This window comes from Myotis yumanensis, unplaced genomic scaffold (assembly GCF_028538775.1).
Source record: "Myotis yumanensis isolate MYYU_CA2020_CCGP unplaced genomic scaffold, mMyoYum1.0.hap1 SCAF_6, whole genome shotgun sequence".
Taxonomy (NCBI): Eukaryota; Metazoa; Chordata; class Mammalia; order Chiroptera; family Vespertilionidae; genus Myotis; species Myotis yumanensis.
The window spans coordinates 84253176-84265362 of record NW_027223757.1 but is presented as its reverse complement, the minus strand read 5'-3'; the positions used below and the strand labels follow the sequence as shown (position 1 = coordinate 84265362).

At 41.5% G+C, this 12187-nt stretch overlaps 2 protein-coding genes across 7 annotated transcripts in view; one reads left to right on the top strand and one right to left on the bottom strand.

Annotated features, from left to right (window-relative positions):
- Positions 1 to 3936, bottom strand: part of XPO5 (exportin 5) — a 50208-nt gene extending 46272 nt beyond the window's left edge. For 4 of the 6 annotated variants that reach the window (XM_070418524.1, XM_070418527.1, XM_070418525.1 and 1 more), the window contains exons 1-3: positions 3705 to 3934; positions 2050 to 2171; positions 1092 to 1164 (exon numbers count right to left, since the gene is read on the bottom strand). In XM_070418524.1, coding sequence (XP_070274625.1) covers positions 1092 to 1164; positions 2050 to 2171; positions 3705 to 3809 — 300 coding nt within the window. In that variant the 5' untranslated portion in view covers positions 3810 to 3934. Of the gene's footprint in view, positions 1 to 1091; positions 1165 to 2049; positions 2172 to 3704 lie in introns of all 6 variants that reach the window. The other 2 variants (XR_011471870.1, XM_070418528.1) reach the window with 1 other exon arrangement.
- Positions 3937 to 4128: 192 nt separating this feature from the next.
- POLH (DNA polymerase eta) overlaps positions 4129 to 12187 on the top strand; it is a 30898-nt gene continuing 22839 nt past the window's right edge. The window contains exons 1-4 of the mRNA XM_070418523.1: positions 4129 to 4382; positions 6824 to 6964; positions 7200 to 7334; positions 10952 to 11169. Coding sequence (XP_070274624.1) covers positions 6828 to 6964; positions 7200 to 7334; positions 10952 to 11169 — 490 coding nt within the window. The 5' untranslated portion in view covers positions 4129 to 4382; positions 6824 to 6827. The remainder of the gene's footprint in view (positions 4383 to 6823; positions 6965 to 7199; positions 7335 to 10951; positions 11170 to 12187) is intronic.

Below are 12187 nucleotides of genomic sequence, written 5' to 3'. Positions count from 1 at the left end.
GTGAGGGTTGCGCTAGCTTATAAAATGGCTGTCACACAGAGTAAGGAAGACATTGTTCTCCTTTAGAAACTGAAGAGAATCTCATACTGATTGTTCCATTTTGTAAGAAAGCCAGGGTGGAAGAATATGAAAGAAGGAGTACATTGAGGGGCTGAAATTTGGAGAGTTAGGAGGCGCCCTAAATATTTTAGCAATAGTTCTAGTATTAGAAAATAGAAAGACTACTACTGGGACTCTCCTTTGTTGATATCAAGATTAATGATGCCCTGGCTGGTGTGACTCAGTTGGTTGTAGCGTCATTCCAAACACTGAAAGCTTGTGGGTTTGATTCCCAGCCAGGGCATGTGCAGAGGCAACCTCTCAATGTTCCTCTCTTCCTCTCTCACACATCTGTTGTTGTTTTTTGTTTTATATATATATATATATATATATATATATATATATATATATATATTATTGATTTCAGAGAGGAAGGGAGAGGGAGAGATAGAAACATAAATGATGAGGAGAATCTTGATCGGCTGCCTCCTGCACGTCCCCTACTGGGGACCGAGCCTGCAACCTGGGCATGTGCCCTTGACTGGAATTGAACCAGAGACCCTTCAGTCCACAGGCTGACGCTCTATCCACTGAGCAAAACCAGCTAGGGCTATTTGTTGTTGTTGTTTTACCAAGTTTTCCCACAACTAGCAAAAATACAAATCCTAAGTTAATTAATAGTTTTGAAGGGAATTTTTTTCCTATTAAAGGCACCAGACTTTGGGGATGAACAGAGGTAGAGATTCCACTTTTTATGACCTTTGTAAAAAAAGAAAAAAGGCTGTGGATCTTAAACATGTTTAAAGTCATATTCTAACTCCTGGAACAAATTCATTCTGCATATTTTTACTATTACTATCATACAATACATTTGTGATGAATTATGATTTCTTGTGATGATGGTTCTTTTTGCCTTGAAGGTAACATTTAATATCATACAAAGTATGCTAACATATGAGGAACCAGTGAGTTTTCACACAAATGCTATATGAAGAAGTCACTCTGTCTAAACTACCTTAGAAACACAAGTCTTCCAACCAACCATTCCTTACATTTTCAATCAGCTCCATGACACTGTTCTTCAGATAGACCTTCTCCAATCGAGACATGCTGTTCCACCGAAACCTGGCCACCAAAATGTATAACGTCAACAGAACAGTCAACATTAGAAGTCTTCTCTTTATGAGACTGGCTTTGATTCTTGTGTTAGATTATGTTGGCGATTTCACTAAGAAATTATGCTTTTGATTAATTTGCTTCAAAGAACAGACAAAACAGTCTATACTTAACCAAAATGTTAATAACAGAAAAATTCCTGGGAAAGAGTTTTATACAGGCAATGGTCTATTAATTGGAAACCACAGAGCAGGGGTCCTCAAACTACAGCCCGCCCGCTGAAAACATTTATCCGGCCCGTCGGGTGTTTTTGCCGCCGCTGCCTGTTGCTTAGCAGCCAACTAGTTTTTTTTTTAAACTATAGTCGGGCCCTCCAACGGTCTGAGGGACAGTGAACTGGACCCCTGTTTAAAAAGTTTGAGGACCCCTGCCACAGAGGATTTGTGCACAGATCAGCTTTCCCCTTGATTTTCCTGACAAAAGCAAATGTATTTACCTGGGACATCTTCAACAATATAATTGTTTTTTGGAAAATACAATTTAGACATCACTAATTCCATTTCTGTGATGATTTACAAAGTCTTTTCTAAAAAAACTTTGAGTCTGCTGGCATATAGTAGGAACTCAATAAATGCTGGCTGAATGACTATCAGTTAATATTTATAGAATGCTTAGTATGTGCTATGCACTTTACATGAACAAAGAAACTGAAGAAGAGAAAGGTTAAGTTCTGAATGAGAACAGCATGAGGTTGTGATAACCTCTAGGGGACCAATCCTTTCTTCTAGGGGACTGTTCTTTTCTGCTCACCTAAAGAGCATCTCTATGAGTTATGTAAGAAATAAAGATTTGCTCTCTCATGGGCTTCAGTGGTAACATCCAAAAGCTCCTTACTTAACAACGTGTTCCAGGATCTGAAGGCCAAAATGTCTGACGATGGCAATTTGTGTTTTCTCAGCCAACCTCAAGCCACAGGGGACACAAACAGGGCACTTTTCTTTAAACTCTTCACAAAACTGAAAGAAGAAAAGTTAACATTTCCCTTAGGAGCCAGGAGTAGGGACTAAAAAGCATCATCTTAACTGAAACCTGAGCTACATTTTAAAGATACAAAGTATAAATCAATATGATGAGTAAAGACTGATAAACATTCCTTTCACTTTCATAGTTCCAGATATCCCATGCAATATCCGACTAATGTTGAAAAAAACATCTGACCTAAAAGACTAAAAAATTATGTTATGCCCGGCCAGTGTAGCTCAGTGGTTGAGCATCAACCAAGGAGGTCAGGGTTTGATTCTCAGTCAGGGCATATGCAGGGGGTTGTGGGCTCAATCGACAGTGAGGGGCGCTCAGGAGGCAGCCAATTAATGATTCTCTCTCATCATTGATGTCTCTCTCTCTCCCTCTCTGAAATCAATAAAAAAATATTTTTAAAAAATTATGTTAGAGATACACCCCTGAAGCATATAGGGGTGAAACAACAATTTCTAAGATATATTTTAAAAACTTTTGGTGGCGGAGTGGGAATAAAGCAAATGTAAAATCTTTCTAACAGCTGAGTTTATGCAATGGGTATACACAAAACAACTGCAGTATTCTCTCTACTTTTGTATCTATTTATTATATTTCATAGTAAAAAACAAATACAACCCAACTGTTTGATTCCAAATTCTGTGGCATACATCTACATATTGTCAAGTTTCCTCTAAGCGATGCTCACTGTGCAGCACTTAACTACGTAAACCATTTTTCCTAATGGTTATTTCACTTCTCACAGCCCACATACACTGCCTGATGCGGGAATATGCTCAAATTGCATTAGCATTCCCACCTGTATTAGCATCACAAGTCAGTCCCAGCAGCACAGCCGGGGACTCAAGAAAACTACTTTCAGGAAATCAAAGCGCCCTTGTATTTTAAAATGCAAAGTAAGTGGTGGAAGTTCATCTTCGCGCAAAACAGCCTAAGAATGTCATGCAATAAGAAGCATGAGGACGTGTGAGAATTAGACCAAAATACCCAAGACACACAAGAGGGTAGGGAGGGGTCTAACGTTTTAAGTAAAGGGGCACTATGGGGGCTGGAGCCTACTTAGGGCGGGTCGGGAGAGGGCTAGCGGGGAGACATTCAGTGCCGGGGAGGCCATGAAGAAGGTGGGTAGCTGGTGCTGCGTACGGGATGGACACGTGCGCCAGGGGAAGCCGAGGAGGTGCGGGGCTGGGGGGAGTAAGTGCAGCCAGCTGTGGGAAGGGTCGTGGTGCGAACACCCGTGAACAGAAGCGGGAATCGGGAGAGGAGAGGGCAGTGGGAAGCGGTGGTGAGAAAAGACCGCCAAAAGCAGCGAGTGGCCAGGGCGTCCCGGGAAAAGGGCAGGCGCGGAGAGCAGAGTAGGCTGGGAATGGGAAGAGGCGCGGAGGGCGGCGAGGGAAGGTCCCTCCGGGTTGGGGAGGGAGGTCCAAGGGCCACGTGAGCAGGAGACAAGCAGGGTTGTGGGCTCAGGGAGGGTAGGGTCTCGGGGCAGGCCCGGGGCGCCAGACCCCAGCTACCTTGAGGGCTTCCAGCCGATAGCGCTGGGTGGAGCTGGGGTCCATCATGACCGTCACCGCTTTCACCAGCTGCTCGCACAGCGCGTTCACTTGATCCATCGCCATGGCTACTGCCACGCGCCGCGAGAGCGCACGGTGGCTGGCCGGGATCGCAAGGTATAGACAGCTCCCTGGTCTGGACCACACGCTAGTACCGGGCCGCGGAGGGCTGGGGAGGGAGGGGGGCAGAGCAGGAGGAGTAGCTGACGCTCCGGCGGGGAAAGGACCGGCGCTGCACACGCGCCCGACCCTCCACTGCGCACGCGCGGGCGGAAGTGGCGACTCCCTTGTGACGGTTGCCCCGCGGTGGGCAGAGCGGGGGACGGAAGAGCTGCGGTGCGCAGGCGCGACAACGCCCTTCGGCGGAGGCGCGCGGTCCGATCTCTGTCAGCGGGGCCAGCTGTGGAGTTGGTCGGCGTTGCCGGAACCTACGCGGGTGTGCGGGCCGCTGCCCGGACAAGGATCCTCTGCGACTCTTGGTCCGTTTCTTCATCCTGACGGGGATCAACCTCTCGACACCGACTGACCGGCTCCGGGGAAGGGGACAGATATCCAGGACCCCTTCATCTTCCTCTAGACGCCGAGCCCGGCATTTTCGGCGTCCACGGTTGACAGTTTCGCCGGGCGTTTGCCACATTGGTAAGAGAATTCGGAAACTTTCGGGATCACTGCTCACAAGCTTTTCGTGTTGCTTTGGGTACTGGTTCATGGTGTAGCAGTGGCTGGTGGCAGCGTCGGGCCAAAATGACATGAAATATATAGAAATGCGTACAGAGAGATACGGGCCTGGTGTTCTGTGAGAGGGTGTGTGTGTGTGTGTGTGTGTGTGTGTGCTGGGGGGGGGGGGGTGGCGCGGGGGGGGCGGGGACTTTGTCTCCATAGCTCTTAGCCCTCCCGCTTCGCTTGTGCTTTCCCGCCTCGGATGTACTGTCACCTGATGGGCACCAGGCTTGTGTTGAACGGATTGGGATAAGTCGGGATATTTAAACATTGCAGTGGCGACTTTGTGCCGCTTTGGTCACCCGAAGCGCTATGCGACTTCACGGTAGTCTAACCCTTGTTCTGAAAAGAAGGGTTTGGCCGAGAGCGTGTTTCATGTTCCATCTTTGAAAAGCTCTTGCTTTCTCCAGCGACGGGCGCCAACTGTTGATAAACGCCAGCAGCTTCGTGATCTGTGACAAGTCCGCGTGCCGGTATTTGTGTTTGCATGGTCAGTGGTATGTTCGCTGGACGTCAGCTCCACGTTGGGGGTTTGGGTCTAACGCGGCGCGCACATCTGCTGTCCTGCCCGCCTGGGGTTTCCTTTGTGAGAGAGAGAACAGGCATTTGCTGTTTCTGTTCTGGTATCTGTCCCAGCGCTTCGCAAAAGGCACTTCCAGGCAAAGTGGTTTCTGGCCTGTTAGGGCTTTCACATATAAATGTGTAGCGCACCACGTCCCGCCCGTTGTGGGTACGTGGAATGGGTAAGGAATGAATGCCTCAGACACTCTGATTTTATAAGGTCGTTGTTTTCTTTCCACTAATCTCGCAGTTTGTAGCTGCATGGCACTTTTTTCAAGGTGAGTGTTACTTGTTGACACTTTTTAAAAAAGAATACAGTTGAGTGCTTACTCAACCGTAGAACCTGTGTTTCTCATATTTAAATCATATACTTTAGGTCAGTGGCTCTCAGTCTTTGCTGCATATCAGAAGTGCCGGGGAAGCTTGTAAAAATCACAATGTCCAGGTCATATCCATACCAATTAACTTAGGTGTCTGGTGGTAGAGGCCAATATCAACGTTATTTAATGTTCCTAGGTGATCCCAATCTTCAGCAAAGTTGGGAAGCCATTTCATTAGTTTCACATTCCTTCTTCCAAATTTCTAACATTGTTAAATGATAATATTAGTCTGTATCACTATCGAGTATATAAGGTTTGTTCTTGCAATCTGCTATCCAAATGGCATGTAGTAGTTTTTTCAGAAACTTCCATGAATGAGTAGAAAGTTGCCATTAGAACACTGCAAAATTACTGTTGCAGAAAAGATTCACCGATGGGTACTTAGTTGAAAGTTTGACAAAAAACAAACAAACAGGATATTTGCCATCTCAAAGTATCTTCCCTAAGATTAGTTACAAAAGGAAAAAAATAGTAACTTTACAGTGAGAAACCTGTCAAACACTCTCTCAACTAAATGATCATGGTTAACATCACCAATAATAAGACATATTGACATTGTGTACCTCCAGTATGATACCCTGAGAAGAGTACATGACTTTTGTGATATTCTTGCCCAAAATGCATAACTTCAGTCTAATCAAGAGAAAACATCAGACAAACCTAAATTGAGAGATATTCTCAAATTAACTGACTCTTCAGAAGTGTCAAGTTCATGAAAAACAAGGGAAGACTGAGGAGGTGTCACAGATTGAAAAAGGCTAAGCAGACATGATGACGAAGATTGGATCCTAGAACAGAAAAAGGTCATTAGTGGAATAACTGGTGAAATTCAAGTAAAGTATGTAGTTGAATATTACACCAATGTCCTTTTTTTAGTTTTTATAATTATACTATGTAAAATATTAACATTAGGGGAAACTGGGTATAGGAGAACCCTACTATTTTTGCAGTATTTTCGTAAGTCTAAAATTATTTCAAAATAAAAAGTTAAAGCAATTCACAGGAATGCTATAATGCTATATATCATTTTCTGCTTTTCTTTTCCCTGAATTTATACTTGAGACTTATCTATGAATTAGGTTGTGCATTGTGGTTTTAATTTGCATTTCCCTATGACTAATGATGTTGAGCTCATTTTCATGTGCCTGTTGACTATTTGTATACTATCTTCTTTTGTGAAGTGATCAGTTCTTTTGGGGGATGAGTATTTTTAAAGCTTTTAACACTTATTACCTTCCTAAAATGGTACCAATTTATTATCTTCCTTCTAGCAGTAGATGAAAATGCTTCTTATATTCTTGTTAGTTTCCATGCTCTCATGCTCATGGTAGCTCAACAGTGGAAGAATGGAAATACAATTTTCCTTGGCACTTTAGATTAGGTATCTTTTTAAACTGTCTATAAAACATTGTCTTACAGGAAAATGGCTAATGGACAGGACCGGGTAGTTGCTCTAGTGGACATGGACTGTTTTTTTGTTCAAGTGGAGCAGCGGCAAAATCCTCACTTGAGGAATAAACCTTGTGCAGTCGTGCAGTACAAGTCATGGAAGGGTGGTGGGTATGTATCATAGTTATTGTAACTGTCAACTACTGTTCTAATCTGTAAGAATGCAATGCATGGCCCTATGCTAGGCATTTTTGAGATGTCTGAACTGCTGTGTTTGAAATTAAATAGTGGCATCTGTGGCCAAAAAGTTCCTACTATTATATGTATAGCCTATTCATGATAAATCTTAATTATTTGTGCCTGTGTCAGGTAATATTTTTCTGTTCCTTTCTTTTGGTAACCTTAGAATAATTGCAGTGAGTTATGAAGCTCGTGCATTTGGAGTCACCAGAAACATGTGGGCAGATGATGCTAAGAAGTTATGCCCAGATCTTCTTCTGGCACAAGTTCGTGAGTCTCGTGGGAAAGCCAACCTCACCAAGTAAGAAGGAAAGATGATTTGAGGGGAATGGAAGGGTTGGAAATATGATTCCATGAGGCTAGGAACTGATTTTTCAAATTTGTTTTGTGTAAATAAGATCTGAAAAGTTATCTTTGGTCAGCCAACTTTTCTATGATACTGTTTCAGGAACAGTTCAGTCATTATAACCTATAATAATTACTGCCTTGACATCCTTCCAGTTTCTTATTTAAAAATGGGTTGTTATACTTAAAACTTAATATCAAATTATATCTTCTCAGGCCAAGTCTGAAGTGTTTGAAGTAATTAAATTGACTGTGAAACTAAGCGTTTACCAGAGAAGACTTAGTCAAACTGACATTCTAGTGCAGCGGTTCTCAACCTGTGGGTCGCTACTCCTTTAGCAGTCGAACGACCCTTTCACAGGGGTCGCCTAAGACCATCCTGCATTTCAGATATTTACATTATGATTCATAACAGTAGCAACATTACAGTTATTAAGTAGCAACGAAAATAATTTTATGGTTGGGGTCACAACATGAGGAACTGTATTTAAAGGGCCAGAAGGTTGAGAACCACTGTTCTAGTGCAGTATCTAGAATTATTTGCCAGAATGAAACAGTTTCAAAGGAGATTACCTTCTCTGTTTTTGAACTGAGCTGTCTCTTCCCAAATTTTAGAAGGTTAGCCTTGCAATGGGAGACATATATAAGCATAGCCAAGTTAGAGGTAGGTATAAGCCCAAGCCATTATAATAATCCTAATAGTATGCATTGAGCTTATGTCATATGCCAGGCACCAGGTTAAGCTCTCCATAGGCAAGGTCTCTTAAAACTCACATTGCTATGTAGTATGGTTTAGTAGTATTCTCCCCCCATACACACACCCTCCCACACACAGACAAGGAAAGAAGTTTAGAGACATTAAATAAGTTCCTACAGCTAAAAAGTAGACGACTGAATTTTTTTCTCTTTCCAGTATCCACATTCTCACACTACACTATACTGTGTGGTGTGATGTGTAGGGATCATGCTTTGACTTGGGACTTGAGATATTCCTAATTCACCTATGAATTGGAAGTCTAAAGGTAGAGTGTCATAGCCAACCACACATTGAAGTTATCACCAGAAAAGATAGATTTGACCGGAGCTTAATACTTTAATCATAAATTAAAATTAATTTAATTAGTGGACATAATGTAATTTCCCAGAAATGTAGTTGACTTCAGAGTGTGATTTTAAAAAGTCACATGCCACCAACTTTAAACTTTTTGAACAAAGACAGTTTTAGAAAATTTAGGAGAGAATTTATAGGCCAGAGAATTATTAAGACTTGATCATTTAAAATTATTATTTTAATAATTGACCTGAGATACAAGATTACAAAAATTAAAATATGATTTGCAGAAATGTATATACACTAAGTTTATTAAATATTCTTTTTTTTTTTTAAATATATTTTATTGATTTTTTACAGAGAGGAAGGGAGAGAGATAGAGAGTTAGAAACATCGATGAGAGAGGAACATCGATCAGCCGCCTCCTGCACATCCCCTACTGGGGATGTGCCCGCAACCCAGGTACATGCCCTTGACCGGAATCGAACCCAGGACCCCTCAGTCCGCAGGCAGACGCTCTATCCACTGAGCCAAACCGGTTTCGGCTTATTAAATATTCTTAAAAATACTTTGGAGTAATTTGCATAAGAGGCTGTGAAGGAACACTAACTACTGCAATAGAGTATCCTTTCTTTGCTCTGCCCTGGCCACGTAGCTCAGTTGGTTAGGTAATCATCCCAGTACACCAAGGCTGCAGGCTCAATCCCATATAAGAATCAACCAATGAATGCATAAATAAATGGAACAGCAAATCAATGTTTCTCTCTCTCTCAAATCAATCAATAAATGTTTAAATTCTTCCAATTGTCCTTTCCTTGCTCTGTTTGTGGGTGAGTGTACTGTGCGCTTTCTCTCTCTCTCTCTCTCTCTCTCTCTCTATATATATATATATATATATATATATCTTTAATATGTTTTTATTGATTTCAGAGAGGAAGGGAGAGGGAGAAAGAGATAGAAACATCAACAATGAGAGAGAACCACTGATTGACTGCCTCCTGCATGCCCCCTACTAAGAATTGAACCCACAACACAGTCATATACCCTTGCCCGGAATCAAACCCGGGACACTTCAGTCTGTAGGCAGATGCTCTATCCACTGAGCAAAACCAGCTAGGGCCTCTCTCTCTCTTTTAACATATTTTTATTGATTTCAGAAAGGAAGGGAGAGGAAGAGAGAGATAGAAACATCAATGATGAGAGAATCATTGATTGGCTGCCTCCTGCACGCCCCCTACTGGGGATCCAGCCCACAACCTGGGCAGGTGCCCTGAACTATGGCCTCTTGATTCATAGGTTGACATGGAGCTCTTTTTTATTCGAGGTCTGACTATCCTCTCTCCAGCCCAAATAATGACTGAAAGAAAAAAAAGCTGTCTTTCTCTAGTTCTTTCATTTGAGAATGTTTTAGAACAATAATTATACCAGTTTTGATAGATGTTTTGGTGAAGTGCAAATATTTTCATTTTTTTGATAAATAAAATAGGTTCAACAGGAACAAAGAACTTATTTAAATTCCATAGCAAGTCCAAAGCAAAGAAAACATCCACATATTGCCTAGAAAACTAGCTACATTAGCCAGAAAAGCTGCTTGTTAGGATTTGAATAGACCGTATATGGTGAGATTGGTATCCCCTAGCAGAGGATGTCTGCCTGCCCAGACACATTACCACATTCTAGGAGCTTATCTTCAACTTGATAATTCGAATGTTAGTATATTCAGAAGTGCTTGGACTTTATTGGTTTTGTGTGTGTGTGTGTGTGTGTGTGTGTGTAGCAATAACCAGCTCACATGTTAATCAAACTGAAATATAAAATACACACGTCACTTTGCTAGTTTATAAATAAAAATACCAGCCTGAGAAAGACAAGATACTTGGGTTCACTAATCAGTGCAGTGTTCCATATAAGTTACCTCTTATTTGAAGACAAAAGTTAAAGCAGAATACTATGTGGGTGTATTTCATATAGAATACTATATGAAAATAACAAAAGGAATAGTAGATGATCATAGTAAAATATATTCATTTTTCATAGTAAAATACTTTCATCAGTGGTTCTCAACCTTCTGGCCCTTTAAATACAGTTCCTCATGTTGTGACCCAACCATAAAATTATTTTCGTTGCTACTTAATAACTGTAATGTTGCTACTGTTATGAATCATAATGTAAATATCTGATATGCAGGCTGGTCTTAGGCGACCCCTGTGAAAGGGTCATTCGATCGCCAAAGGAGTCGCGACCCACAGGTTGGGAACCGCTGGTCTAGAAGCTTTCTACCTTGGTGTGCTGGAGTTGCACTACAAGTGTTTGCCTCCATGGTTCTTTTTCCTTGCTTTTGTTATTGACCATCTTCTGCCTTATCAATTGGGTTACTATCTAGTCTCTGACAAGCCAGTCTTCTCTTTAAGGAGTTCTTACCCTGGTTATGTATATTATTATTCTATTATGAGGGGGGTATGCGGCCCAGAGTCTCAATGTTGCCTCCAGTTAGTGCCTACATGTATAATCATACTTTTTAGGTACCGGGAAGCCAGTGTGGAAGTGATGGAGGTAATGTCTCATTTTGCTGTGATTGAACGTGCCAGCATTGATGAAGCTTATGTAGACCTGACCAGTGCTGTACGAGAGAGACTGCAAAAGCTGCAAGGCCAGCCTATCTCAGCAGACTTGTTGCCAACCACCTACATTGAAGGGCTGCCCCAAGGCTCTACAACAGCAGAAGGGACAATTCAGAAAGGTACTTCTTAGCATCATTTGCTTCTGCTTCCTGCCTTTGGAACCTGCTTTGCTTGGTCACACTGATACTTCTTGGATTGACTGAAAGGAAACTTAAACTACAACCTGAATGAATCACAAGGACTCACATAGAAGGATATGCAAATTCTCTTATCTTTCCAGGTATATGGATGTTTAAAAGTGTGGACTCTGTATGAAATCAAGTTTCTCTTCAGATATGACTAGGGCAAGTTAGAGTTATCCATAGAAGTCTGACTGAGCACTTTCATCATTTTGCAAGTTAATTTATATTATTGTAACTTGGTTTCTTTATCAAAAGAAGGGTGAATTTTTTTTTTTAAGGGAGACCTCAAGTACCGGGAGTTAAATCACTCAAAACTTCTAATCAGTTCATAGCACACTGTCAATGAGCTATGCAAAGGCCTCTCTCATTTAATTTTACTTCTTTTTCCCTTCATTGTAATTTCTCCCACTCCTCCTGACCTCATACACCCTTTTGCACTTACCGATATATTGGTATTTGGCATATCTTCTTAAGTATGTATATGTCTTTATAATTATACAATGCTGCTTTGTGTATGTGCTTTTTACATTTTTGCTTTTTAATTACAGTAGAGTATTATATTTATAGAGCTCATTCTTTTTCTTAATTTTCTCTCAAAATTAAGAAAATGGTTGATTTTATAGCTCTGTCTGTATAGCTGTGTGTTTTTAGAGAGAAAGGAAGGGAGAGGGATAGAGAGATAGGAACATTGATGAGAGAGAAGCATCATTGGCTGTCTCTTGCACACCCCCTTCTGGGGATCTAGCCTGTAGCCCGGCTTACCTACCTGGCAAAAACTTATAATTTGCATGAAATGCTTTAAAAAGAAAATGTACTTGCTGGTTAAAAATATTTTCTTAGACTAGAATAAAATTAGGGCAATAAAATATTTGCTTTCGTGGTAATATTAGATTATGGTGGTTCTAAATACCAGACCTAAGAGAATCTGGGTCTTACATTTTTAATCAAATATTAT